This window comes from Dromaius novaehollandiae, chromosome 34 (genome assembly GCF_036370855.1).
Source record: "Dromaius novaehollandiae isolate bDroNov1 chromosome 34, bDroNov1.hap1, whole genome shotgun sequence".
Taxonomy (NCBI): domain Eukaryota; kingdom Metazoa; phylum Chordata; class Aves; order Casuariiformes; family Dromaiidae; genus Dromaius; species Dromaius novaehollandiae.
In genome coordinates, this window is record NC_088133.1 from 633910 (window position 1) to 655396 (window position 21487).

The following is a 21487-nucleotide window of genomic DNA, read 5'->3' on the forward strand; positions in this document are numbered from 1 at the left end:
GGCGCCGGGCGGTTTCACCGCGGGCCGTTTCCGCCCACCGCCAGGCCCCGACGGGCCGGGATGAGTCGCAGCGGGGCCGCGGTGTGGGTGGCGCGCGCGCCCCGGACGCCTGGGCCCTCGCCCGGACGCCTGGGCCCTCCCAGCAGGGAGGACCACCCAGACGTCTGGGTCCTCCCTGGGTGGGGGGGGGGGGCGGAAGCACCCGGACGCCTGGGCCCTTTCCCAGACACCTGGGTCCTTGCGGCAGGGGACCCCCGCCCCGGACGCCTGGGCCCTTGCCCGGCCGCAGCGGGGGCTGGGCCCCGGACGCCTGGGCCCCGGCCTGGGAACGCGGCGCTGCGGTCGGGGCGGCTCGGCCGGGAGGAAATGCCTCCCGCATGGGTCAGCGCCGCCGCCCGGACGCCTGGGCCCTCCCTCCCCCCGCGCCTGGGCCCTGCCGCAGGGACCCAGGCGTCCGGGCCGGGACGCAGCCGCACGCGTGTGCACCCGCAGGCAGGACACGGCCTTGCACACGTACGTGCCGTGTGCGTGCAGGCGTTAGCATGTGCGAGTGCACACGCGTGTGCTCCTCCCCGCGCTCGCGCGAGCTGCGGCCCCGTGCTCCCGGCGCACACGGGCGGCCATGCGTGTGCACACGTGTTCCCGCGGCCCGTCACCCTGCGCTCGCACACGCGTGTGCGCTGAGTGCAAGCAGGTGCCTGCGGCGTGTGCACAGGGGTGTCTGCAGCACAGGCACACGCGTGTGCACCCGGGGCCAGGCGTGTGCCTGCCCCCCCCCGCCCCCCCAACGCGCCGCCCCCGGCCCCTTCCGGCCGGAAGGGTATTTTTATCCAGTCCCGGGGCCCTTCCGCCATGGGGGGGGTGGAGGGGGGGGGGGGGCCGGACGCCTGGGCCCACGGCCCGGAGCCTGCGGGGGGGAGGGGGATGCCGGGGTGCCTGGACGCCTGGGCCCCTTGGGGACATGGGGTCCCCATGGGGGGGGGAGCCCCCGGACGCCTGGGCCCCCAGAGGAGGAGCCCTCCCGGCCCCCCCCAGCGTTGCAGCAGTGTGGGGCGCCCCACAGGGGGCGGGGCCAGACCCATGGGGGCGGGGCCAGACCCGCGGGGGCGGGGCCAGACTGTGCTCCAGCCAATGCCGCACTGGGGGGAGGGCGGAGCCTCCTGGAGTGGGAGGAGCCTCCTCCCCTGGGCCCACCCCCCTGTGGGTGTGGGGCCAATGGGCAGAGGGGGTGTGGCCATGGGGGCGTGGCCTGGAGGAAGCCCCACCCACCCCCCGGGGGCAGCAGCGCAGGGCGAAACCGCAGCGAGAAACGAGAAAAGAGGCGGAAATTACAAAAAAAAAAAAGGCGGAATTAAATACGGCGGCGGGGGGGGGGCGGGGGGGTCAGCTGCACTTGCAGGCGCGGACGACCATGTTGGAGAGCTGCTCCACGCGCGCCTTGCGCCCCACGTAGTAGACGATGGGCAGCGGGTCGAGGGCCTGGGGCACGCAGCAGGGCGCCGCCGAGGCCCCGGGGTTGTGCTGGTTGTACAGCGCCAGCACCTGCCGCAGCCGTCAGGCCCCGCCGGGGACCCCCCCGGGGACCCCCCCAGCACCCACCCAGGGGCCCCAATGCCCGAGTGCCCCCATCTCCCTCCCAGGGGACCCAGGTGTCTGGGAACCCCCCCAGCACCTGCCCCAGGGGCCCAGGCATCCGGGCGACCCCCAGCCCCCTCCCAGGGGCCCCAATGCCCCCCCTCCCCGGGGACCCAGGCATCCGGGAACCCCCCGGCACCTGCCCCAGGGCCCCGGCATCCAGGCAGCCCCACACCCCCGTCCAGGGGCCCCGGCGTCCGGGAACCCCCCTGGCACCCACCCAGGGGCCCCAATGCCCGAGTGCCCCCCATCTCCCTCCCAGGTGTCTGGGAACTCCCCCCTCGCCCTCCCAAGGGCCCAGGCGTCCGGGCAGCCCCCATCACCCTCCCAGGGACCCCGGCATTTGGGCACCTCCCTCCAGCCCCCTCCCAGGGGCCCAGGTGTCCGAGACCCCCCCCGAGACCCCAACCTCCCCCCCGGGACCCAGGCATCCGGGTTCCCCCCCTCCAGGGCACCCAGATGCTCTGACCCCCCCACCCCCCCAGTGGGCCCAGGTGTCCCAGTGTCCCCAATCCCCCCCCCCAAAGGGACCCAGTGTTCCCCCCCCCAGTACCCAACCCCCCATCCCAGGGGGCCCCGGTGTCCTGGTACCCCCAACCCCTGCTGCGAGGGACCCAGGCGTCTGGGCTCCCCCCCATCCCCCCCCCGGGGCCCAGGCGTCCGGGGCACCTTGGTGTACTGGGTGTCGGCGCTCCACACGTAGGGGCAGGGCCCCATGCAGAAGTTGGCCATGTAGCCCTTGGGCTCGTGGATCCACTTCCACTGCAGATCCTTGCGGAAGTCGATGTAGAGCGGCCGCACGCAGCAGTTCTTCTCCTCCGTCCTGCGGCGGGCGCTCAGCCGGGGCCCAGGCGTCCGGGGGCCCCGAGCCCACCCCAGCCCGCGGGCCCAGGCGTCCGGGCGGCCCTCACCCCACCCCAGGGGACCCAGGCGTCCAGGGGGCACCCTGACCCCATCCCGGGGGTCCCAGGCATCTGGGGGGCCCTCACCCCACCCCAGGGGACCCAGGCGTCCGGGGGGCCTGACTCCAACCCCAACCCCACCCCAGGGGGCCCAGGCGTCCGGGGGGCCTGACCCCAACCCAGCCTGGGGGCCCAGGCATCTGGGGGGAACCTGACCCCACTCCAGGGGGCCCAGGCGTCCAGGGGGCCTTCACCCTGTCCCCATCCTGGGGGCCCAGGTGTCCGGGGACACCATCACCCCACCCCAGGGACCCAGGCGTCTGGGGGGACCCCGACCCCATCCCCATCCTAGGGGCCCAGGCGTCCGGGGGCACCCTCGCTCCACCTCCATCCTGGGGGCCCAGGCATCTGGGAGGACCCTGCCCCCATCCCCATCCCCATCCCGGGGGCCCAGGCGTCCGGGGGGCCCTGATCCCATCCCGAGGGCCCAGGCGTCCCGGGGGCCCAGGCGTCCGGGCCCCCCCCGCCCCCCCAGCACGCGGCTCACCCGAAGCAGTAGTCGGTGTCGAGGGCGCGGCGGCGCCGGGCGCTGTGCAGCTCGTTGGCGCGCTCGGGGGGCAGCGCCATGGCCAGCACGTAGGGCCCCCGCTGCCGCCGCTGCGCGATGCCCTGCATGTCGCCCCGCTGCTTCTCGAAGCCTGCGCGAGCCGGGCTGCAGCGCGGGCCCAGGCGTCCGGGCCCCTCGCTGCCACTGCCCCCCAGGGGCCCAGGCGTCCGGGCCCCCCGCTGCTGTACCCCCCCCCAGGGGCCCAGGCGTCCAGGCCGCCCGCTGCCACCCCCCCCAGGGACCCAGGCCCCCTGCTGCCAACCTCCCTCAGGGCCCAGGCGTCCGGGCCCCCCACTGCCAACTGCCCCCAGGGGCCCAGGCGTCCGGGCCGCCCACTGCCGCCCCCCCACCACCCGGGGCCCAGGCGTCGAGGCCCCCCGCTGCCCCCCAGGGATGGACCCAGCAGGCACCGAGACCCCCAGCTCCCCCCCCTCCCCACAATGCCGGCCCAGGGGGCCCAGGTGTCCGGGCCAGCAGGGGCCCAGGCGTCCGGGCGCGGCGTACCCTCAATGGTGATCTTCATGTCCTCGGGGCCGCCGGGCCCCCCCTCGCAGGGGCAGTGCACGCTCAGCTTGAACACGCCCAGGGGCTCTGCGGGCCCAGGCGTCCGGGTCAGGGCGGGCCCGGGCGCCCGGGGGGGGGGGGTTGGGGGAAGGGGCCCAGGCGTCCGGGCGGGACCCACCTCTGCTGCTGATCCACTGGTGCACGACGTCGGTGACGTCGAACCAGAGCCACTCGTCCTCGGCCGTGGCCTGCACCGAGCGGCCGTGCAGGTACCGCCACGAGGCGTTGCCGTAGCCCTGCGCGGCCCCGCACGTCGCTGCCGCCGGGCGCAGCACCCTGTGCAGCACCGGGCACCGCGCGCGGCCCCTGCGCGCGCTGTCCCGTCCCCGTGCACCACGCACGGCCATCGCGCGCGGCCCCGTGCACAGCCCCCAGCACCACGCACGTCCCCCGTCCCCGTGCACGGCCCTGCGCGTGTCCCCGTGCACGGCGCTGCGCGTGAGCCCTGTCCCCCCGCGTGGCCCTCGTGCACAGCCCCCAGCACCACGCACGGCCCTCGTGCACAGCCCCGTGCACGCTGCCCCGTCCCCGTGCACAGCCCTGCACACGTCCCCCGTCCCCGTGCACGGCCCCAGCCCTGTGCCTGCCCCACGCAGCCCCCCAACACACAGCACCATCCCCACGCGCAGCTCTGTCCCTGCGTGCAGCCCCGTGCACAGCCCCATCCCATCCCGTCCCGTCCCCCGTCCCCACGTGCAGCCCCGTGCACAGCCCCATCCCATCCCATCCCATCCCGTCCCCCGTCCCCGCGTGCAGCCCCGTGCACAGCCCCATCCCATCCCGTCCCCCGTCCCCACGTGCAGCCCCGTGCACAGCCCCATCCCGTCCCCGCGTGCAGCCCCGTCCCCGTCTCGTCCCCGCGCGCGGCCCGACCTGGTAGAGCTCCAGGCGCTGCTCGGCGCCCAGCGTCTCGGCGGCCGCCCGCTGCCGCAGCATGCGCAGCTCGGCCCGGTGCAGCAGCGCCTCGTGCCCGATCTCCGCCCGCACCCGCGACATGTTGAACACGAAGAAGGTGCTGTGGCTCGTGGGCTGCCAGCGCTCCAGCGGCCCTGGGGGGGGGGGGGGGGGGGGGGGGGAACGAGCCGTGCCGTTCACTCTGGAGCGGAGTGATGGGCACCGCACGTTCGCCCGCCCCCTGCAGGGAACCGGCTGCCCCAGGGCACCCCCATGCCGGGGTGGGGGGGGGCACAGACTCACTGAAGCCGCAGCCCCCTTCCCCCCCCGGCGGGCCCAGGCGTCCCCGCTGCCCCGGCCCCCCCGCGACGGCCCAACAAAGCGGCCTCAGAGCAGGCGATTACTCAGCAAACCGCAGCGTCCGGCGCCTCCGGGCGGCGCTTCCCCCCCCCCCCCGCCACCGCGGCCGGGAGGGGCGCCGGGCCCAGGCGTCCGGCACCAGCCCCCGCCTGTGTGGTCCTGGCCCCAGGGGGGCCCAGGCGTCCGGGACGGGGACCCAGACATCCCTGCCCTCGGGGGGGCCCAGGCGTCCGGGTGGTCCTGGCCCCAGGGGGACCCAGGTGTCTGGGATGGGGAAGCCAGAGGGGCCCAGGCGTCCGGGTGCCCCTGCCCCCAAGGGGGACCCAGACGTCCCTGCCCTCGGGGGGGGCCCAGGCGTCCGGGTGGCCCTGCCCCAAGGGGGCCCAGGCGTCTGGGACGGGGAACCCCAGCCACTGCGCGTGAGGGGCCCAGGCGTCCGGGCGGCCCGAGGGGAACCCCGGTGCCTGAGCGCGGGGAACCCCAGGCGTGGGCAGCCCCGTCCCGAGCGGGGCCCAGGCGTCCGGGTGCCCCCGCCCCAAGATGGGCCCAGGCGTCCGACACCCGCCCCCCCCCCCCCGGGAAGTGGCGCAGCTCCCCCCTCCCGGGGGCCCAGGCGTCCGAGACCTCCCACCCCAGGGGGGCCCAGGCGTCCCCTTCCCAAGGGGCCCAGGCGTCCGGGACCCCCCCTCCCCAGGGGCCCAGGTGTCCGAGGGGCCCAGGCGTCCCCCCTCCCCGAGGGGCCCAGGCGTCCGGCACTCACCCTCGCCGGGGCCACGCTCGGCTGGGAAGCGGTGCAGCTCCCCCCACCCCAGGGGGGCCCAGGTGTCCGAGACCCCCCACCCCACCCCAGGGGAGCCCAGGCGTCCGAGAACCCCCCTCCCCGAGGGGGCCCAGGTGTCCGAGACCCCCCCCCCCAGGAGGGGCCCCGGCGCCCGGCACTCACCCTCCCCCGGGCCGCGCTCGGCGGGGAAGCGGTGCAGCTCCCCCCACCCCCGAGGGGCCCAGGCGTCCCCCCCGAAGGGCCCAGGTGTCCGAGACCCCCCCCACCCAGGGGGGCCCAGGCGTCCGAGACCTCCCCCCCAAAGGGCCCAGGCGTCCGAGACCCCCCCCACCCCAAGGGGGCCCAGGTGTCGTCCCCCCCCCCCCCCCCAGGAGGGGCCCAGGCGCCCCGCACTCACCCACGCCGGGGCCGCGCTCGGCGGGGAAGCGGTGCAGCTCCCCCCACCCAGGGGGCCCAGGCGTCCCCCCACCCAGGGGGCCCAGGCGTCCGAGACCCCCCCCTCCCCCGAGGGGCCCAGGCGTCCCCCCCAAGGGCCCAGGTGTCCCCCCCCCCCCCGGAGGGGCCCCGGCGCCCGGCACTCACCCTCCCCGGGGCCGCGCTCGGCGGGGAAGCGGTGCAGCTGCAGCGCGTAGTAGTCGTCGGGCGGCGGCGCGGGGGGGGCGCGGCGGCGCAGCGCCTCGCGGCTGCTGTTGTAGAGCGCCGCCACCTCGGCGGGCAGCGGCCGCGCGGGAGCCTCGGCGGGGGGCGGCGCCGCCAGTCGCAGCTTGCTGAGGATCTGCCCGCGGATCGCCTCCACGCGCCGCCGCCGCGCCAGCTCCAGGTCCAGCGTGCGGCAGGTGGAGAGCGCGCGCCCCGCGCCCGGCAGCAGCGGCAGCACCGCCCCGAGCAGCGCCAGCCGCGCCGCCGCCGCCATGCGCCGCCCCGAGCGCCGAGCCGCGAGCTTTAACCGGGCGCCGCCGCCGCGCGCTTTAACCGGGCGCCGCCCCGCCCAGGAAGCGCCGCGGGGGGGGGGGACCGGCCGCCCCCCCCTTCCGGGCCGCCGCCGCCGCCGAAACTGAGTCACGCCGCGGGAGGGGGGGCCCCGGCGTCCCGGAGCCCGCGGTGCGCGGCGGGGCCCAGGCGTCCCCGACGGCGCTCCCCCAGCGCCGCGACAAGGGCCCCGGCGTCCGGCAGCGGCTTCTCCGGCAGCAGAAAGGGGCCCCGGCGTCCCGGAGCGGCGCCGCCAGACGGGGCCCAGGCGTCCGGGCCGGCCTTCGCCACCGCCGGAAAGGGCCCAGGCGTCCGAGGCGCTCGCCGCTACCCAGGGCCCAGGCGTCCGGGCCCGGCCCCGCCGGGGAGGGCCCAGGCGTCCGGAACGCCCCCCCCAGCCCGACCAGCGCAGGGACCCAGCCGTCCGCGACCCTCCCCCCACCACGGAGGGCCCAGGCGTCCGGGACCCCCGCCCACCCCCAGCGGAGGGGGCCCAGGCGTCCGGGACCCCCCCGACCGGAGAGGGCCCAGGCGTCCGGGACCCCCCCCCCCCCCCGGTCACACCCACCCACCCGGCGGCGGGGCCCAGGCGTCCGGGCCGCCGCACCCGCGCGACACGGGCGCCCCCTGGCGGCCCCGCGAGGGGCCCAGGCGTCCCGGCCCCCCCCCGCCCCCCCCCCCGTTGCAGCCGCCAGAGCTCCGGGAAACGGGGCCGGGGGCAAAACCAGCTTTATTGGGGGGGGGGGGGGGGGGGGACAGGGGGCCCAGGCGTCCCGGCCCTGGGGGCAGCACGGGTGGGTCCCTGGCGGGCCGAGCCCGAGGGGCCCAGGCGTCCTGGTCCCTGGTGTTCCGTGCCTGGGGGGCCCAGGCGTCCTGCTCCGGGGGGCCCAGGCGTCCTGCCCCGGGGGGGCCCAGGCGTCCTGGGCCCAGGCATCCCGGCCCATTGGGGGCCCAGGTGTCCTGGGCCCAGGCGTCCTGGTCCGTGTGGGACCCAGGTGTCCCGGCCCATGGGGGGCCCAGGCGTCCTGGCCCCTGGTGTGCGGGGGCCCAGGCGTCCTGGGCCCAGGCGTCCTGGTCCTTGCGGGACCCTGGCATCCGGGCCCCAGCGTCCTGCCCCGGGGGGGCCCAGGCGTCCCGGCCCACGGGGGGCCCCGGCGCGCGGGGGCGGCGCTAGGCGCGGACGCCGTAGCGGGCGAGGTGGCGGGGCAGCACGGCGAGCTGCAGGTGCACGGTGCCGGCGGCCTCGGTGCGCAGGCGGCAGCGCTCGGCGGCACCCAGGGCCGGGCCGGGCCGCCGCAGGGCCGGGCCCCCCCCGAGCAGCCGGCGGGCGAGGCGCTGCCGGGGGCCCCCCCGCGGGCGCCAGGTGCCGCAGGCCACCCGGTGCCACCCGGCGCGCGCCGGCACCGTCACCAGCCCGTAGCCCGCCGGGGCGCTGCGGCCCAGCGCGTCGCGGTGCCACACCTGCAGGTGCAGCCGGGGCCACCCTGGGGGACGGGGGGGGGGTCAGCGGGGGGGGGACACACGCGGGGGGGGGGCACACGGCGCTGGCGGTACCTTGCAGCCCCTTGGTGGCGAAGTGCACGTCGATGGGGTGGCACCAGTAGGCCACGTCGCCGGCCTGCGGCTCGTCCACCTGCGTCTGGCCCTGCCGCCGCCCCCCCAGCAGCTGCCAGGCACCGCCTGCGGGGCCGGAGCGGGCGGCTGCGCCACGGGCACGCTCGCACACGCGTGTGCAGGCAGCCCCGGGGCATGTGCATGCTCCCACACGCGTGTGCGGGCAGCCCCAGGCATGTGCATGCTTCCACACGTGTGTGCGGGCAGCCCCAGGCGTGTGCATGCTCCCACACGTGTGTGCGGGCAGCCCCGGGGCATGTGCATGCTCCCACACGCGTGTGCGGGCAGGGACGGGGTGCAGGCACGCTGCCACATGCGTGTGCAGGCAGTGTTGGGGCACGTGCATGCTCCCAAACACGTGTGCAGGCAGTCTTCAGGTACAGACACGCTCCCACATACATGTGCAGGCAGCCCAAGGGTATGTGCATGCTCCCACACACGTGTGCATGCAGCCTCTGGGTATGGACACGCTCCCACACACGTGTGCATGCAGCCGCTGGGTACGGACACACTCCCACATGTGTGCGCATACAGCCCAAAGGCATGGGCACGCTCCCGCACGCATGTGCATGCAGCCTCAGTGCACGTGCACGCTCCCACACGCGTGTGCATGCAGCCTGGGGGTGCGGGCACGCTCCCACACACGTGTGCATGCAGCATTGGGGCACATGCACGCTCCCACACGCGCGGGCGGGCGGTGCGGCTCACCGGCCTGGATGTCCCACTTGCAGAAGAGGCCGCTCTCGGCGAAGCCGCTGGCGCCCACCAGCTGCCCGATGACGTGGAGCTCCGCCATGGCCTGCGGGGCCGCGCGCGGGTCAGAGCCCTGCACGTGCGTGTGACCCCGCACACGTGACCCCGCACACGTGACCCCCGCACACGTGACCCCGCACACGTGACCCCGCACACGTGACCCCTGCACGCGCGTGTGACCCCCGCACGCGTGACCCCGTGCACGCGCGGCCCCGCTGCCCCCTTTGCACACTGCCCCCCCGTTGCACGCCCGTTCACGCCCCTTTGCACTCCGGTCCCGCCCCGTTGCACGCGCTTGCACACTCGTTTGCACGCCCCCCCTCCTCCCCCCCCGCGCATGCGCGCCGCGCCCGCACCGTCTCGCCGCCCCGGGGCTCCTCGCGCCGCCGCCGCCGCCCTCGCTCCTTCCCCGCCGCGCCGCACACGCACTTCCGGCTCCCGTTGCCACGGCAACGCGGCGGCACCTCCCCCGGCGCAACGCCGGCGTCTGATTGGTCGTGGTGGGAGGTGCGTGAAGAGGCCCGCCCAGGGGGCGGGCAGAGCGTGGCCCCACCCCTCTCCCTCCCCGCCAGCCGCCGCCATCTTGAGGAGGTCGCGCCGTTCGGGGTGCGGCCTGGCGGCCCGCGGGGGCACCGACTCCCGACCCGGGCACCGGCAGGGCAAATCCGCGGCCGGGCCGGGAGCCGCGGCCCCAGGGAGGCCGCCTCGGCGCGGCGGGGAAGGCTGCCGCTGCCCTGTCGCGGCGCGGGCGCCGCCATCTTGGGGTGGCTCGGAATAAAGCGGCTGCCATCTTGGTGGTGGCGCAGCGTGGCGCCGCCGCCATCCTGGGGCCGTACGGTGAAGGGGGCCGCCATCTTGGCAGTGCCACGCCGTGGAGGCCGCCATCTTGGGAGCCCCCTGCTGGACACGGGCTGACACGACTTGACATGGGCCAACATGGCCCAACATGGGCTGACATGGCCCGACACGGCTTGACACAGGCTGACATGTCCTGACATGGGCTGACACAGCCCGACATGGCTTGACACGGCCCGACACAGCTCGCTGCAGCCCCTGACCCGGTCCAGGGCCGGGGGACCCAGGCGCCCACCCCTCTGTGCCTCAGTTTCCCCAGGAGCCCGGTGCCCCCTGCCCATGTCTGTGTCCCCATGGTGCCCCCGGGCACCTCCCTGGGCCCCACACGTGTCCCCGTGTCCCTATGGCCACACATGTCCCCACGCATGCCCCATGTGTCCCTTGGGGCAGTCCCGTGTGCAGGGCTAATTACCCGCTTCCCCTGACGAACACGGTGCTGGAGGGGGGGGGCCGGGGGGCTCTGACCCCCCTGGGGCAGCAGCGAGAGGCAGAGGCGGAGCTGGGGCAGGTGGTTTAATGCCCCACACGGGGGGGGGTAGCAGAGGGGGGCGATGGGGGGGGGGGGCACACGGGGCCCCGGCGTCTGGCGGCGTCCCCGTCACCACTTGGAGTACTTGCGGCGCAGGGAGTCGCGGTAGAAGCGGAAGATGGCGGCGGCGGCGCGCTGGGCGGCGGCGAGACACTGCTGCAGCTGCGGGAGGAAGGGGGAGGGGATGGCGCCGGGACCCAAACCCGCCGCGATTCGCCCCAAAAGCCACCCCGGGGGGGGGAGACGGGACGGGACACCCGCGCTCACCTCCTCAGCGGAGCAGCTGCCCTTGGCGGTGGCCGCCAGCACGCGGCTGTCGGCACTGTCGATGGCGAAGGTGAGGACGGCGCGGGCCTCCTGCGGGGGGGGGAGCCGTGGGGCGCTGCCGTGGGGCTGCCGTGGGGCACTGTGGGGCGGGGGGGGCCGCGGGGGGGGGGGTCTCACCTGCTCCTGGCGCGCCGTGGGGTCGAGCAGGAGGCGGCCGTCGGGGCGCAGGGCGCAGGTGACGCCGCAGAAGAGCGAGGCCAGCGGCAGCCCGGCGTCCAGCAGCCCCAGGCAGGCCGCGTTCAGGCAGCACGACAGCAGCTGCCCCCCGTCAAGGCGGCCGCCGGCCCCCAACTGCGCTGCCGCCCCCCGAAACCCCGGTCTGCCCCCCAAAACCCCGGTGTGCCCCAAACCCCACTGATCTGCCCCCAAAACCGTGCTGTGGCCCCTCAAAACCCCCTGTTTGCCCCCAAAACTGCGCTGCTGCCCCCTGGAAGGACATCATTGCCCCCAAAACACCGCCAGTTTGCCCCGAACCCCCTGGTCTGCCCCCAAAACCTCACTGCTGCCCCCCGGAAGGACGCTGTCACCCCCAAACCCCACTGATCTGCCCCCAAAACCTCACTGCTTCCCCGCAAACACCCAATGTACCCCAAAACCTATCGGTTCCCCCCCAACGTCCCCCATTCCCCCCCAAAATCCCCTAATTTCCCCCCAAACCCTGTCAAGCTCCACCAGCCTGCCCCAATCCCCCCGATCTGCCCCCAAACCCCCCCGACCTGCCCCAATCTGCCCCTAAACCCCCCAACCTGCCCTGACCCCCACTGATCTGCCCCAGTTCCCCCTGATCCCCCCCAATCTGCCACAAACCCCCTCAATCCACCCTGATCTGCCCCAAACCACCCCAGCCTCCCCCGACCCCCCCCAATCTGCCCCCAACCCACTCCGATCCCCCCCAAGCCCCCCGGCAGGGCGGATACGGATCCGGCGTCGCTGAGCACCTGCAGCACCAGGGTGACGGCGGTGCGGGGGTGCAGGGCCCCCAGCAGCACCGCCTCGCACGTGCGCCGGATCAGCTGCTCCCGGCTGCGCTCCGCCACCCCTGGGGGGGGGCACGGGGGGGTCACGGCTGGCCCCATGGCTGCCCCACAGCCCCCCCAAACCCGCCACGGCCCCCCCAAACTCCCCCCATCGCCCCACAGTCCCCCTGAGCCCCCCACGGCCACCCCAAGCCCCTGTGCACCCCATGGCGCAGCCGTACCCCCCCTCAGCAGCCCCATCAGCCCACAGCCTTCCCCCCCCCCGGCAGCCCCCCCATCCGTGTCCCCATCCCGCGCCCCCGCCGCGCCCCACCTGGCAGCCCCCCCCGCGCCCCATGGCCGTGTCCCCCCCCGCGCCCCACCTGGCAGCCCCCCCCGCGCCCCATGGCCGTGTCCCCCCCCGCGCCCCACCTGGCAGCCCCCCCCCGCGCCCCATGGCCGTGTCCCCCCCCGCGCCCCACCTGGCAGCCCCCCCCGTGCCCCATGGCCGTGTCCCCCCCCGCGCCCCCCCCGTGCCCCATGGCCGTGTCCCCCCCCGTGCCCCATGGCCGTGTCCCCCCGGCCGCGCCCCACCTGGCAGCCCCCCCCGCGCCCCATGGCCGTGTCCCCCCCCGCGCCCCACCTGGCAGCCCCACCTTGGGGCGCAGCAGCACCTCCAGCGCCGCCTGGTCCGGCAGCTCCCTGCTGCCCTTCACCTCGCCGGGGCCGTAGAGCCCGGCCAGCACCGACGTCTCGCCTGCGGCACCGGGGGAAACGGGGGGGGGGGGTCACCGCGGGGGGGCCCAGGCGTCCGGGGGGGAGAGGAACAGGGCGACCCGGCGGCCGCCCCGGAGGGTGAGGGGGAACCGGGGGCACCGGGGGGGCGGGAGCCCGCGGCGGGGGGGCCGCGCACCCTGGACGAAGGCGGCGGAGCCGTCGGGCCGCGAGAGCAGCCCCTGCTCGCACGAGAAGGGCCGCAGGCAGCACCCGTCGCCGTCGCCATCCTCCTCCGCCGCCGCCGCCGCCGCCATGCTGCCGCCGCTTCCGCCGGAAACGGCCCTCCTCCGGCACGTGACAGTGCCGCCCAGCCCGGCCCCGCCCTTCCGCCATTAGCCACGCCCACCGGCTCGTAACCCCGCCCCCAACGCCTAGCCTCGCCCCTATGCTCGTAGCCACGCCCTTTCCCTCGTAGCCACGCCCCCTCGGCAACTCCCCCGCCGCTAGGCGCGTGGCCCCGCCCCCTCCCGTAACCCCGCCCCCGCCGGGGCCGGAGCCACCTCCTCCCCCGCCCCCAGCGCCGGGGGGGAGCGGGTTTGGGGTTAAACACGGGGATTTGGGGGGCGACGCCGGGTCTGAGGAGACCCCGGGAGGGTCGGGGCGGTCCCGGGGACCGATGCGCTGGGGCCGGTGTCCCCGCGTCCCCTCCGCCCCCGCGGTGCCCCGGTGCGCCGCTCCCCCGCCCCCCCAGTGCCTCGGTGCGCCGCTCCTCGCGGTCCCCCCGGTGCCTCGGTGCACCGCTCCCCCGGTCCCCCCCGCCCCCGCCGCCCGCCCCCGGCGTTCCGCCCCCCGCGCTCCGCCCCGCAGAAGATGGCGGCGTCGGCACTGCGGGCGCTGCGCGGGCGGCTCCTCTGGGCCGCGCCGCCACGGGTGGCCCCGGCCCCGGCCCCGGCCCCGGCACCGACACCGGCAGCGGCAGCGGCAGCGGCAGCGGGCCCGGCCCGCGGGGTCGGCACCGCCGTGAGTGGGGCCCGCGCGGGGGGGCCGCGCCTCAGACCAACCCCCCCCGACACCGGCCGCCTCCCCGCCGGGTCCCCGCGGCGCCCCGTCCCCCGGTCCCCGTGTCCCCTGCCCCCGTCCCCACACCACAACGCCGTGTCCCCGCACCCCGTCCCCCTGTCCCCACATCCCCATCTCATCCCTGTGTCCACGTCGCGTCCCCGTGTCCCCACATCCCCATCTCATCCCTGCGTCCACGTCGCGTCCCCGTGTCCCCGTGTCCCCACGTCTCATTCCCGCCTCCCTGTGCCATGTCCCCGTGTCCCCGTGTCCCCGTGTCCCCGCATTTCATCCCTGTGTCCACGTCAGGTCCCCACGCCACAACCCCGTGTCCCCACGTCCCGTCCCTGTGTCCCCCCGTCTCATCCCTGTGTCCCTGTGCCATGTCCCCACGTCCCCGTGTCCCCACGTCCCCGTGTCCCCACGTCCCGTCCCGGCGTCCTCGTGTCCGTCCCCGGCTGCCATTGGTGCCGCAGGGGGGTGGGACGGGGACGGGGACGGGGACGCCAGGGCCCTTGGTCCCTCCGCTGGGGCCGGACGGGGCGATTGTGGGGACGCTGGGGCCCGGCGGCACGGGGGAAACGGGGCGAAACGGGGCGATTTTGGTGCTGTGGCCCCAGCAGGGCAGGGAAACGGGGTGAAATGGGGCGATTTTGGTGCCATGGTCCCAGCAGGGCAGGGAAACGGGGCGAATCAGGGCGATTTTGGTGCCGTGGCCCCAGCAGGGCGGGGAAATGGGGTGAAATGGGGCGATTTTGGTGCCATGGTCCCAGCAGGGCAGGGAAACGGGGCGAAATGGGGTGATTTTGGTGCCGTGGCCCCAGCAGGGCGGGGAAATGGGGCGAAATGGGGCGATTTTGGTGCCATGGCCCCAGCAGGGCAGGGAAACGGGGTGAAATGGGGCGATTTTGGTGCCATGGTCCCAGCAGGGCAGGGAAACGGGGCGAATCAGGGCGATTTTGGTGCCGTGGCCCCAGCAGGGCGGGGAAATGGGGTGAAATGGGGCGATTTTGGTGCCATGGTCCCAGCAGGGCAGGGAAACGGGGCGAAATGGGGTGATTTTGGTGCCGTGGCCCCAGCAGGGCGGGGAAATGGGGCGAAATGGGGCGATTTTGGTGCCATGGCCCCAGCAGGGCAGGGAAACGGGGTGAAATGGGGTGATTTTGGTGCCATGGTCCCAGCAGGGCAGGGAAATGGGGTGAAATGGGGTGATTTTGGTGCCATGGTCCCAGCAGGGCAGGGAAACGGGGCGAAATGGGGCGATTTTGGTGCCGTGGCCCCAGCAGGGCGGGGAAACGGGGCTGGATGGGGCGACTGTGGCAGAGCGGGCTGCACTGGTGGGAAAACGGGGCGAAAATGGGGGATTTTGGTAGCAGGGGGGTGCAGAGGTGGGGAAACGGGGCGGATCGGGGGGATCGGGATGGATTGGGGTGCTGTGCCCCACGGCAGGGGGGCGGGTCACGTCTCCGTGCCCCACGGCGGGGGGGTCAGTGGGTCGCCGTGCCCCCCGGCAGGGCCCCGGGCCGCAGGAGGAGGAGGAGGAGGCGGCGGAGCGGCCGCAGTTCCCCGGCGCCTCGGCCGCCTTCGCCGAGCGGCTCCGCTTCATCCAGCCCAACGTGCTGGCGGGGATCCCCGTCTACCGCGTCATGGACCGCCAGGGCCACGTGCGCTGCCCCGACCAGGACCCCCAGGTGCGTCCTGCCCCACGGCGACCCACGGCAGCCTCCCCCCGCCCCACGGCGACCCACGGCAGCCCCCGGGCCCATAGCGTCCACCCCGCGCCCCACGGCGGCCTCCCCCCGCCCCGCCAGGGCCACATCCACTGCCCTGACCAGGACCCACAGGTGGGTCCCTGCCCCACAGCAGCCTCCCCCCGCCCCCCGGCAGCCTCCCCCTGCCCCATGGCAGCCCCCCCCGGCCCTACGGCAGCCCCCTCCTCACAGTGTCCTGGCCCCATGGCATCCACCCCCGGCCCCACAGCATCCCAGCCCCGTGGCATCCCCCTCCCCAGGCGTCCACCCCAGCCCCACGGCATCCCCCTCCAGCCCCACGGCATCCCCCTCCGCACAGCATCCCGGCCCCATGGCATCCCCCTCCCCTCGGTGTCCCCCTCCCCTTGGCATCCTGGCCCCACAGTGTCCCCCTCCCTGTGGCGTCCCAGCCCCACAGCGTCTCCAGCCCCACGGCATCCCCCTCCTCATGGCATCCTGGCCCCATGGTGTCCCCCTCCCCTCAGCATCCCAGCCCCACGGCGTCCCCCTCCCCACGGCGTCCTGCCCCCTCTTTGCAGCGTCCCCGGCCCAACAGCGTCCACTGTCCCCATGGCATCCCCCCTCCCCACATCGTGTCCCCCGTCCCCACATCCTGTCCCCACAACGTCCCCGTCCCCACCCCCGGTGCCCCCCGCCGCCCCCGCAGCTGCCCCAGGAGCTGGTGCTGAAGCTCTACAAGACCATGACGCTGCTCAACACCATGGACCGCATCCTCTACGAGTCCCAGCGCCAGGTGAGCCGGGGACAGCCCTGGGGACAACCGCGGGGGACATCCATGGGGACAGCCCATGGGTGACATCCCACGGGGACACCGCCACGCGCCCCAGGGCCGCATCTCCTTCTACATGACCAACTACGGCGAGGAGGGGACGCACGTGGGCAGCGCGGCGGCGCTGGACGACACCGACCTGGTCTTCGGGCAGTACCGCGAGGCGGGTAAGGGGCGCGCGGGGACACGCGCGGGGACACGGGGGACACCGGGGACGCCCGGGTGACAGCGGCCACCCGTGCCAGGCGTGCTCATGTACCGCGGCTACCCCCTGGACCTCTTCATGGCCCAGTGCTACGGCAACGCCAGCGACCCCGGCAAAGGGCGGCAGATGCCGGTGCACTACGGCTGCCGCGACCGGCACTTCGTCACCATCTCCTCCCCGCTGGCCACCCAGATCCCCCAAGGTGACGCCGGGGACGGGGGGGGGACGGCGGGACGGCGCGGAGGCCCGGGGGGGCTGACCCGTGTCCCCCCCGGTCCCCCCCGCAGCCGTGGGGGCCGCCTACGCCATCAAGCGCGCCAACGCCAACCAGGCCGTGGTCTGCTACTTCGGCGAGGGGGCCGCCAGCGAGGGGGACGCCCACGCCGGCTTCAACTTCGCCGCCACCCTCGAGTGCCCCATCGTCTTCTTCTGCCGCAACAACGGCTACGCCATCTCCACCCCCACCTCGGAGCAGTACCGCGGCGACGGCATCGGTAAGAGCCACCACCGGCGGTGACGGTGACGCCGCGGTGACGCCGGTGACGGTCCCTCATGGCGTCCCCGCAGCGGCCCGCGGCCCCGGCTACGGGCTGCTCTCCATCCGCGTGGACGGCAACGACGTCTTCGCCGTCTACAACGCGACCAAGGAGGCGCGGCGGCGCGCTGTGGCCGAGAACCAGCCCTTCCTCATCGAGGCCATGACCTACAGGTGTGGGGCCGGGTGGGCGGCGTGGGGCGGCCGTGGGGCGGGGGACGCGCCGGGGCCACCACGTCATCCCCGTCCCCGTGTGCCCGGGCAGGATCGGCCACCACAGCACCAGCGACGACAGCTCGGCGTACCGCTCGGTGGACGAGGTCAGCTACTGGGACAAGCAGGACCACCCCATCTCCCGCCTGCGCCTCTACATGCAGGGCCGGGGCTGGTGGGACGAGGAGCAGGAGAAGAGCTGGAGGAAGAGCTCCCGCAAGAAGGTCAGCGGGCCACGGTTGGCCCTCCTCCTCCTCCTCGTCCTCATTCTCTTCCTCATCTTCCTGCTCCTTCTCATTCTCTTCCTCCTCATCATCATCCTTCTGGTCCTCATCCTGCACCTCCTTCTCCTCCTCCACCTTCTCATCCTTCTCTACCTCATTCTTTCTCCTTCTCCTCCACTTTCTTGTCCTTCCCTACCTGATTCTCCTCCTCATCCTCCTCCTCCTCCTCCTCGTTCTCCTCCTCGTCATCGTCCTCCACCTTCTCATCCTCCTCCACCTCATTCTCCTCCTCCTCCTCGTCTTTCTTCTGCTCAATCTCATCCTTATCCTCAATCTCCTCCTCCTCCTCTTTGTTCTCCTTTCTTGTCTTCCTCCTGCTCCTGTTTCCTCTCATTCTTATCCTCGTTCTCGTCTTTCTCATGCTCATCCTTATACTCAATCTCATCCTTATCCTCAACCTCCTCATTCTCATCTTACTCATCATCGTTATCCTTCTCCTCGTTCTCATCCTTGTTCTCATTTTTCTCATCTCATCCTTATCCTCAATCTCATCCTTATTCTCCTCCTTTTCCTCCTCATTCTCTTCTCGTGCTCCTCGTGCTCCTCCTTCTCCTCAATCTCCTCACCCTTATCCTCCTCCTTCTTCTCATCCTCATTCTTGTCTTTCTCCCGTTCCTCCCGCTCCTCATCCTGCTCCTCATCCTCCTCCTTCTCCTCATCCTCATCCCTTCTCTCGTGCTCCCGCTCCCGCAGGTGATGGAGGCCTTCGAGGCGGCCGAGCGCAAGCTGAAGCCCAGCCCGCAGCTGCTCTTCTCCGACGTCTACCGGGAGATGCCGCCGCACCTGCGGAAGCAGCAGGCAGCCCTGGCGCGGCACCTGCAGCAGTACGGCGAGCACTACCCGCTCGAGCGCTTCGAGCAGTGACCGCGACCCCCCCCAAATAAACCCGCCTGAGTGGTGCCGGGGGCCCCGTGTCCGCGCCGTCCCCCCGCCGCGGCGGAAGCAGAGGCAGGAGCCGGGTCGGGAGCCCCCGTTTAATGGCGCTCGGCGTCCCGCAGCACGGTCCTGGCTCCGTGGGAGCCGCATCCGGGCACTTTCGCCCCAAAACTGGTGTCCTGCTCGTGCGGGGGGGTCGCGGGGGGCTGTCCTGCGGCTGCCGGCACCTCCCCGTCGTCCATGCCCAGCACCTGGCAGCGCGGCAGCATCTCCTCCAGCAGGATACGGACCAGCCCCTTGTGCCGCACGGCCGGCAGCTCCGAGACGTCCAGGCGCCGCAGGTGCCTGCGGGGAATCCCGGGAATCCCGAAGGAGCCGGCTCCGTCCATCCCAGGGGGCCCCGGCGCCGCCGCAGCCCCTCGTCCCCATCCCGGCGGGGTCCCGTCACCCCCCCCGAACTCCCCTTCCGCGCCCCCCGAGGCAGCAGCCGGCGTTCCCGGTATTCCCAGCGTTCCCGGCACTCACCGGAGGTGGTAGAGGGCGGCCAGGCCCCGCTCGGTGACGTGGGGGAATCCCAGGAATCCCGAAGGAGCCGGCTCCGTCCATCCCAGGGGGTCCCAGTGCCACCACAGCCCCTCGTCCCCGTCCCAACGGGGGTCCCATCACCCCCCTGCCCTCCCCTTCTGTGTCCCCCGAGGCGGGAGCCGGTGTTCCCGGTATTCCCAGCGTTCCCAGCATTCCCGGTGCTCACCGGAGGTGGTGGAGGGCGGCCAGGCCCCGCTCAGTGACACGGGGGGAATCCCGGGAATCCTGAAGGAGCCGGCTCCATCCCTCCCTGCAGCCCTGGCGCCGTCATAACCCCTCGTCCCCGTCCCGGCGGGGTCCCGTCACCCCCCCACCCTCCCCTTCCGCGTCCCCCGAGGCGGGAGCCGGCGTTCCCGGCATTCCCGGCGTTTTCCCGGCATTCCCGGCGCTCACCGGAGGTGGTGGAGGGTGGCCAGGCCCCGCTCGGTGACGCGGGGGCAGCCGGCCAGCGAGAGCTCCCGCAAGCTGCCGCCGAGCGCCTGCAGCCGCGCCAGGCCCCAGTCGTCCAGGTGCCGGCAGCCGCCCAGGTCCAGGTGCCGCAGCCGCCGCAGCCGCACTGCGGGCGACGGGGCGGCTCAGCCGGGCCCCGATCCCGGAGGGACCCCCCCGATCCCGGGGGGACGCCGCCGCCGCCGACGCCCCGGCTCACCCAGGTTGTCCAGGCCGCCGTAGGTGACGTCGGTGCCGCGGAGGTCGATGGCCACCACGGGCCGCTCCCGCAGCTGCAGCAGCTCGGGGCCGCAGCGCCCGCGCGCGTCGGGCCGCAGCCACTCGTCCCGGCCCTCGAACCTGCGCGGGGGCCAGCGGCGCCGCGTGACGACGCGTCCCGTCGCATCCCATCGCATCCCGCTGCGATCCCACCACATCCTGCGCCATCCTGCCGCATCCCGCTGCAATCCCACCACGTCCCGCTGCCTCCCACTGCGTCCCGCCGCGATCGCACCGCGTCCCGCTCATCCTGCCGCGTCCCGCCACGATCCTGCTGCATCCCAGTGCATCCCGCCACGTCCCACTGAGATCCCGCTGCATCCCGCCACATCCCACCGCGATCCCACCACATCCCGCCACGTCCCACCGCGTCCCACCATGATCCCACTGCATCCCACCGCATCCCACCACGTCCTGCTCCATCCCACTCCATCCCACCGCATCTGGCCGCATCCCGCCCCATCCCAGCACGTCCCACCGCGATCCTGCCACATCCCGCCGCGTCCCGGGCATCACCTGGCGCCGCCGCCGCAGGAGACGGCGAAGAAGGCGGCCGCCACGTCGTCACCGTAGAGCTGCTGCACGTGGCCGCAGTAGCTGCGGGGCAGCGGGGCGGCGTCAGCGGGGCACCGCGCTGCTCCGGCACCCGGGAACGCGGCCGCTCCGGTGCTCCGGCGCCCGGGAACGCCGCTGCCGGGAAGGCGGCCGCTCCGGCGCTCCGCACTTACGCGTTCTTGGTGCGGAGGCGGTAGCGCTGGAGCCGGGCGCGCCACCCTGCCAGCGGCTGCGTGTCGAGCAGGCGGGCGGCCAGGCGGCCCAGGGCGGCCAGCGGTTCCGGTGACGAGGACGAGGAGGAGGAGGAGGAGGAGGAGGAAGACGAGGCCCAGGGGCGGCCGGCGGGAGGCAGCAGCTGGAGCCCCCCAGGCCCCCGGCAGTGCCGGAGCTGCGTAGGGAGAGGCTTGGGGACACGGCGGGGACATGCGACCCCCCCCCCCCGGGCAGGGGGGACATGGCGGGGGGAAGTGGGGGGCCCTCGGGGAGGACATTGGGGGCACTAGAGGGGGTGGTGAGTCCTGGGGGGAACATGGGGGGCACCGGGGGGTGGTGGGACCCAGGGGGAGGAAACGGGGGGCCCTTGGGGGGCACATGGGGGGCACCAGGGGGGATGGTGAGTCCTCGGGGGGGACATGGGGGGCACCGGGGGGTGGTGAGACCCAGGGGGAGGAAACGGGGGGCCCTGGGGGGGAGTGGGGGGCCCTGGGGGGGCACCAGGGGGGATGGTGAGTCCTCGGGGGGGACATGGGGGGCCCTGGGGGGGGACACGGGGGACCCTCGGGGGGGGGCCCCTATGCTGATCCCCCCTGCAACCGCCTCCTCCCTTCAGGCCCGCGGGGCCTTGGGGCACCCCCACCCCCCCGCCGTGTCCAGCCCCGGGGCCCCCAAACCTGCCCCCCCCCCGCCAGGCCCGGCCCCGGGGGGGGGGGGTCACGTCTCCAAGGTGACGAGAAGGGGCGGGAACCACCTACCGCCCCGAGCGCCGCCATTTTGGGCCCGTCACGTGACGGCCACCCGCGCAGGCGCCGGCAGATGTGGGCGGAGCCTCCGGGGGACACGCCCCCTCCCCCGCGCCGGGACCTCCCCGTAACCACGCCCCCTCCTCGAGACCCGCCTCTGGGCACGCCCCTCTGAGAAAGCCACGCCCCGTGCAGTGAAGCCACGCCCTCGCTCCACGCCCCCTCCCCGCAGCCACGCCCCCTTGGCGCGCTTTGGCGTCGCCTGGCGGGCGGGAGGGGGTTGTGCACTGGCGTGTGCCAGCAGCTGTGCAAGCCTGCACCCACGACCCCCCCCCCGCACCCCGTCCCCGTTGCACCCTGCCCCCCCCGTGCCCCCTGCCCCCTGCCCCCCCGCACCCTGCCCCCCCCGTGCACCCCGTTCCCCCTGCACCCCCTCCCCCTGTGCACCCCATCCCCCCATGCACCCCCTCCCCCGTGCACCCCCCCATCCCCCCATCGCACCCC

At 74.9% G+C, this 21487-nt stretch overlaps 5 protein-coding genes across 7 annotated transcripts; 1 reads left to right on the forward strand and 4 right to left on the reverse strand.

Annotated features, from left to right (window-relative positions):
* Positions 1-1328: 1328 nt before the first annotated feature.
* Positions 1329-7101, reverse strand: TGFB1 (transforming growth factor beta 1). Its single transcript, XM_064502979.1, has 7 exons — positions 6326-7101; positions 4582-4757; positions 3827-3944; positions 3649-3735; positions 3085-3235; positions 2305-2458; positions 1329-1542 (listed from the first exon to the last, which is right to left on the reverse strand). The coding sequence occupies exons 1-7, from the start codon at positions 6654-6656 to the stop codon at positions 1384-1386; spliced, it is 1176 nt and encodes a 391-aa protein (XP_064359049.1). The 5' UTR covers positions 6657-7101; the 3' UTR covers positions 1329-1383.
* A 354-nt stretch (positions 7102-7455) lies between these two features.
* B9D2 (B9 domain containing 2) lies at positions 7456-9557 on the reverse strand. Its single transcript, XM_064502980.1, has 4 exons — positions 9436-9557; positions 9035-9125; positions 8267-8392; positions 7456-8196 (listed from the first exon to the last, which is right to left on the reverse strand). The coding sequence occupies exons 2-4, from the start codon at positions 9120-9122 to the stop codon at positions 7883-7885; spliced, it is 528 nt and encodes a 175-aa protein (XP_064359050.1). The 5' UTR covers positions 9123-9125; positions 9436-9557; the 3' UTR covers positions 7456-7882.
* An 876-nt stretch (positions 9558-10433) lies between these two features.
* EXOSC5 (exosome component 5) lies at positions 10434-12871 on the reverse strand. 2 transcript variants are annotated; one of them, XM_064503017.1, is made up of 6 exons: positions 12660-12871; positions 12403-12503; positions 11708-11829; positions 10908-11048; positions 10731-10820; positions 10434-10625 (listed from the first exon to the last, which is right to left on the reverse strand). In XM_064503017.1, exons 1-6 carry the CDS (start codon positions 12854-12856, stop codon positions 10533-10535), a joined length of 744 nt encoding a protein of 247 aa, XP_064359087.1. In that variant the 5' UTR covers positions 12857-12871; the 3' UTR covers positions 10434-10532. The 2 variants fall into 2 exon arrangements, with proteins under 2 accessions (XP_064359087.1, XP_064359088.1); XM_064503018.1 differs by having other exon boundaries at positions 12390-12503; positions 12660-12821.
* A 421-nt stretch (positions 12872-13292) lies between these two features.
* Positions 13293-18199, forward strand: BCKDHA (branched chain keto acid dehydrogenase E1 subunit alpha). 2 transcript variants are annotated; one of them, XM_064502957.1, is made up of 9 exons: positions 13295-13483; positions 15037-15213; positions 15941-16027; positions 16122-16230; positions 16309-16470; positions 16556-16762; positions 16836-16977; positions 17069-17240; positions 17994-18199. In XM_064502957.1, the coding sequence occupies exons 1-9, from the start codon at positions 13334-13336 to the stop codon at positions 18162-18164; spliced, it is 1377 nt and encodes a 458-aa protein (XP_064359027.1). In that variant the 5' UTR covers positions 13295-13333; the 3' UTR covers positions 18165-18199. The 2 variants fall into 2 exon arrangements, with proteins under 2 accessions (XP_064359028.1, XP_064359027.1); XM_064502958.1 differs by lacking the exon at positions 16309-16470 and having other exon boundaries at positions 13293-13483.
* A 56-nt stretch (positions 18200-18255) lies between these two features.
* Positions 18256-21083, reverse strand: DMAC2 (distal membrane arm assembly component 2). The gene is made up of 6 exons (XM_064502959.1): positions 20996-21083; positions 20198-20412; positions 19986-20066; positions 19411-19550; positions 19155-19317; positions 18256-18521 (listed from the first exon to the last, which is right to left on the reverse strand). Exons 1-6 carry the CDS (start codon positions 21011-21013, stop codon positions 18275-18277), a joined length of 864 nt encoding a protein of 287 aa, XP_064359029.1. The 5' UTR covers positions 21014-21083; the 3' UTR covers positions 18256-18274.
* Between the last annotated feature and the right edge of the window lie 404 nt (positions 21084-21487).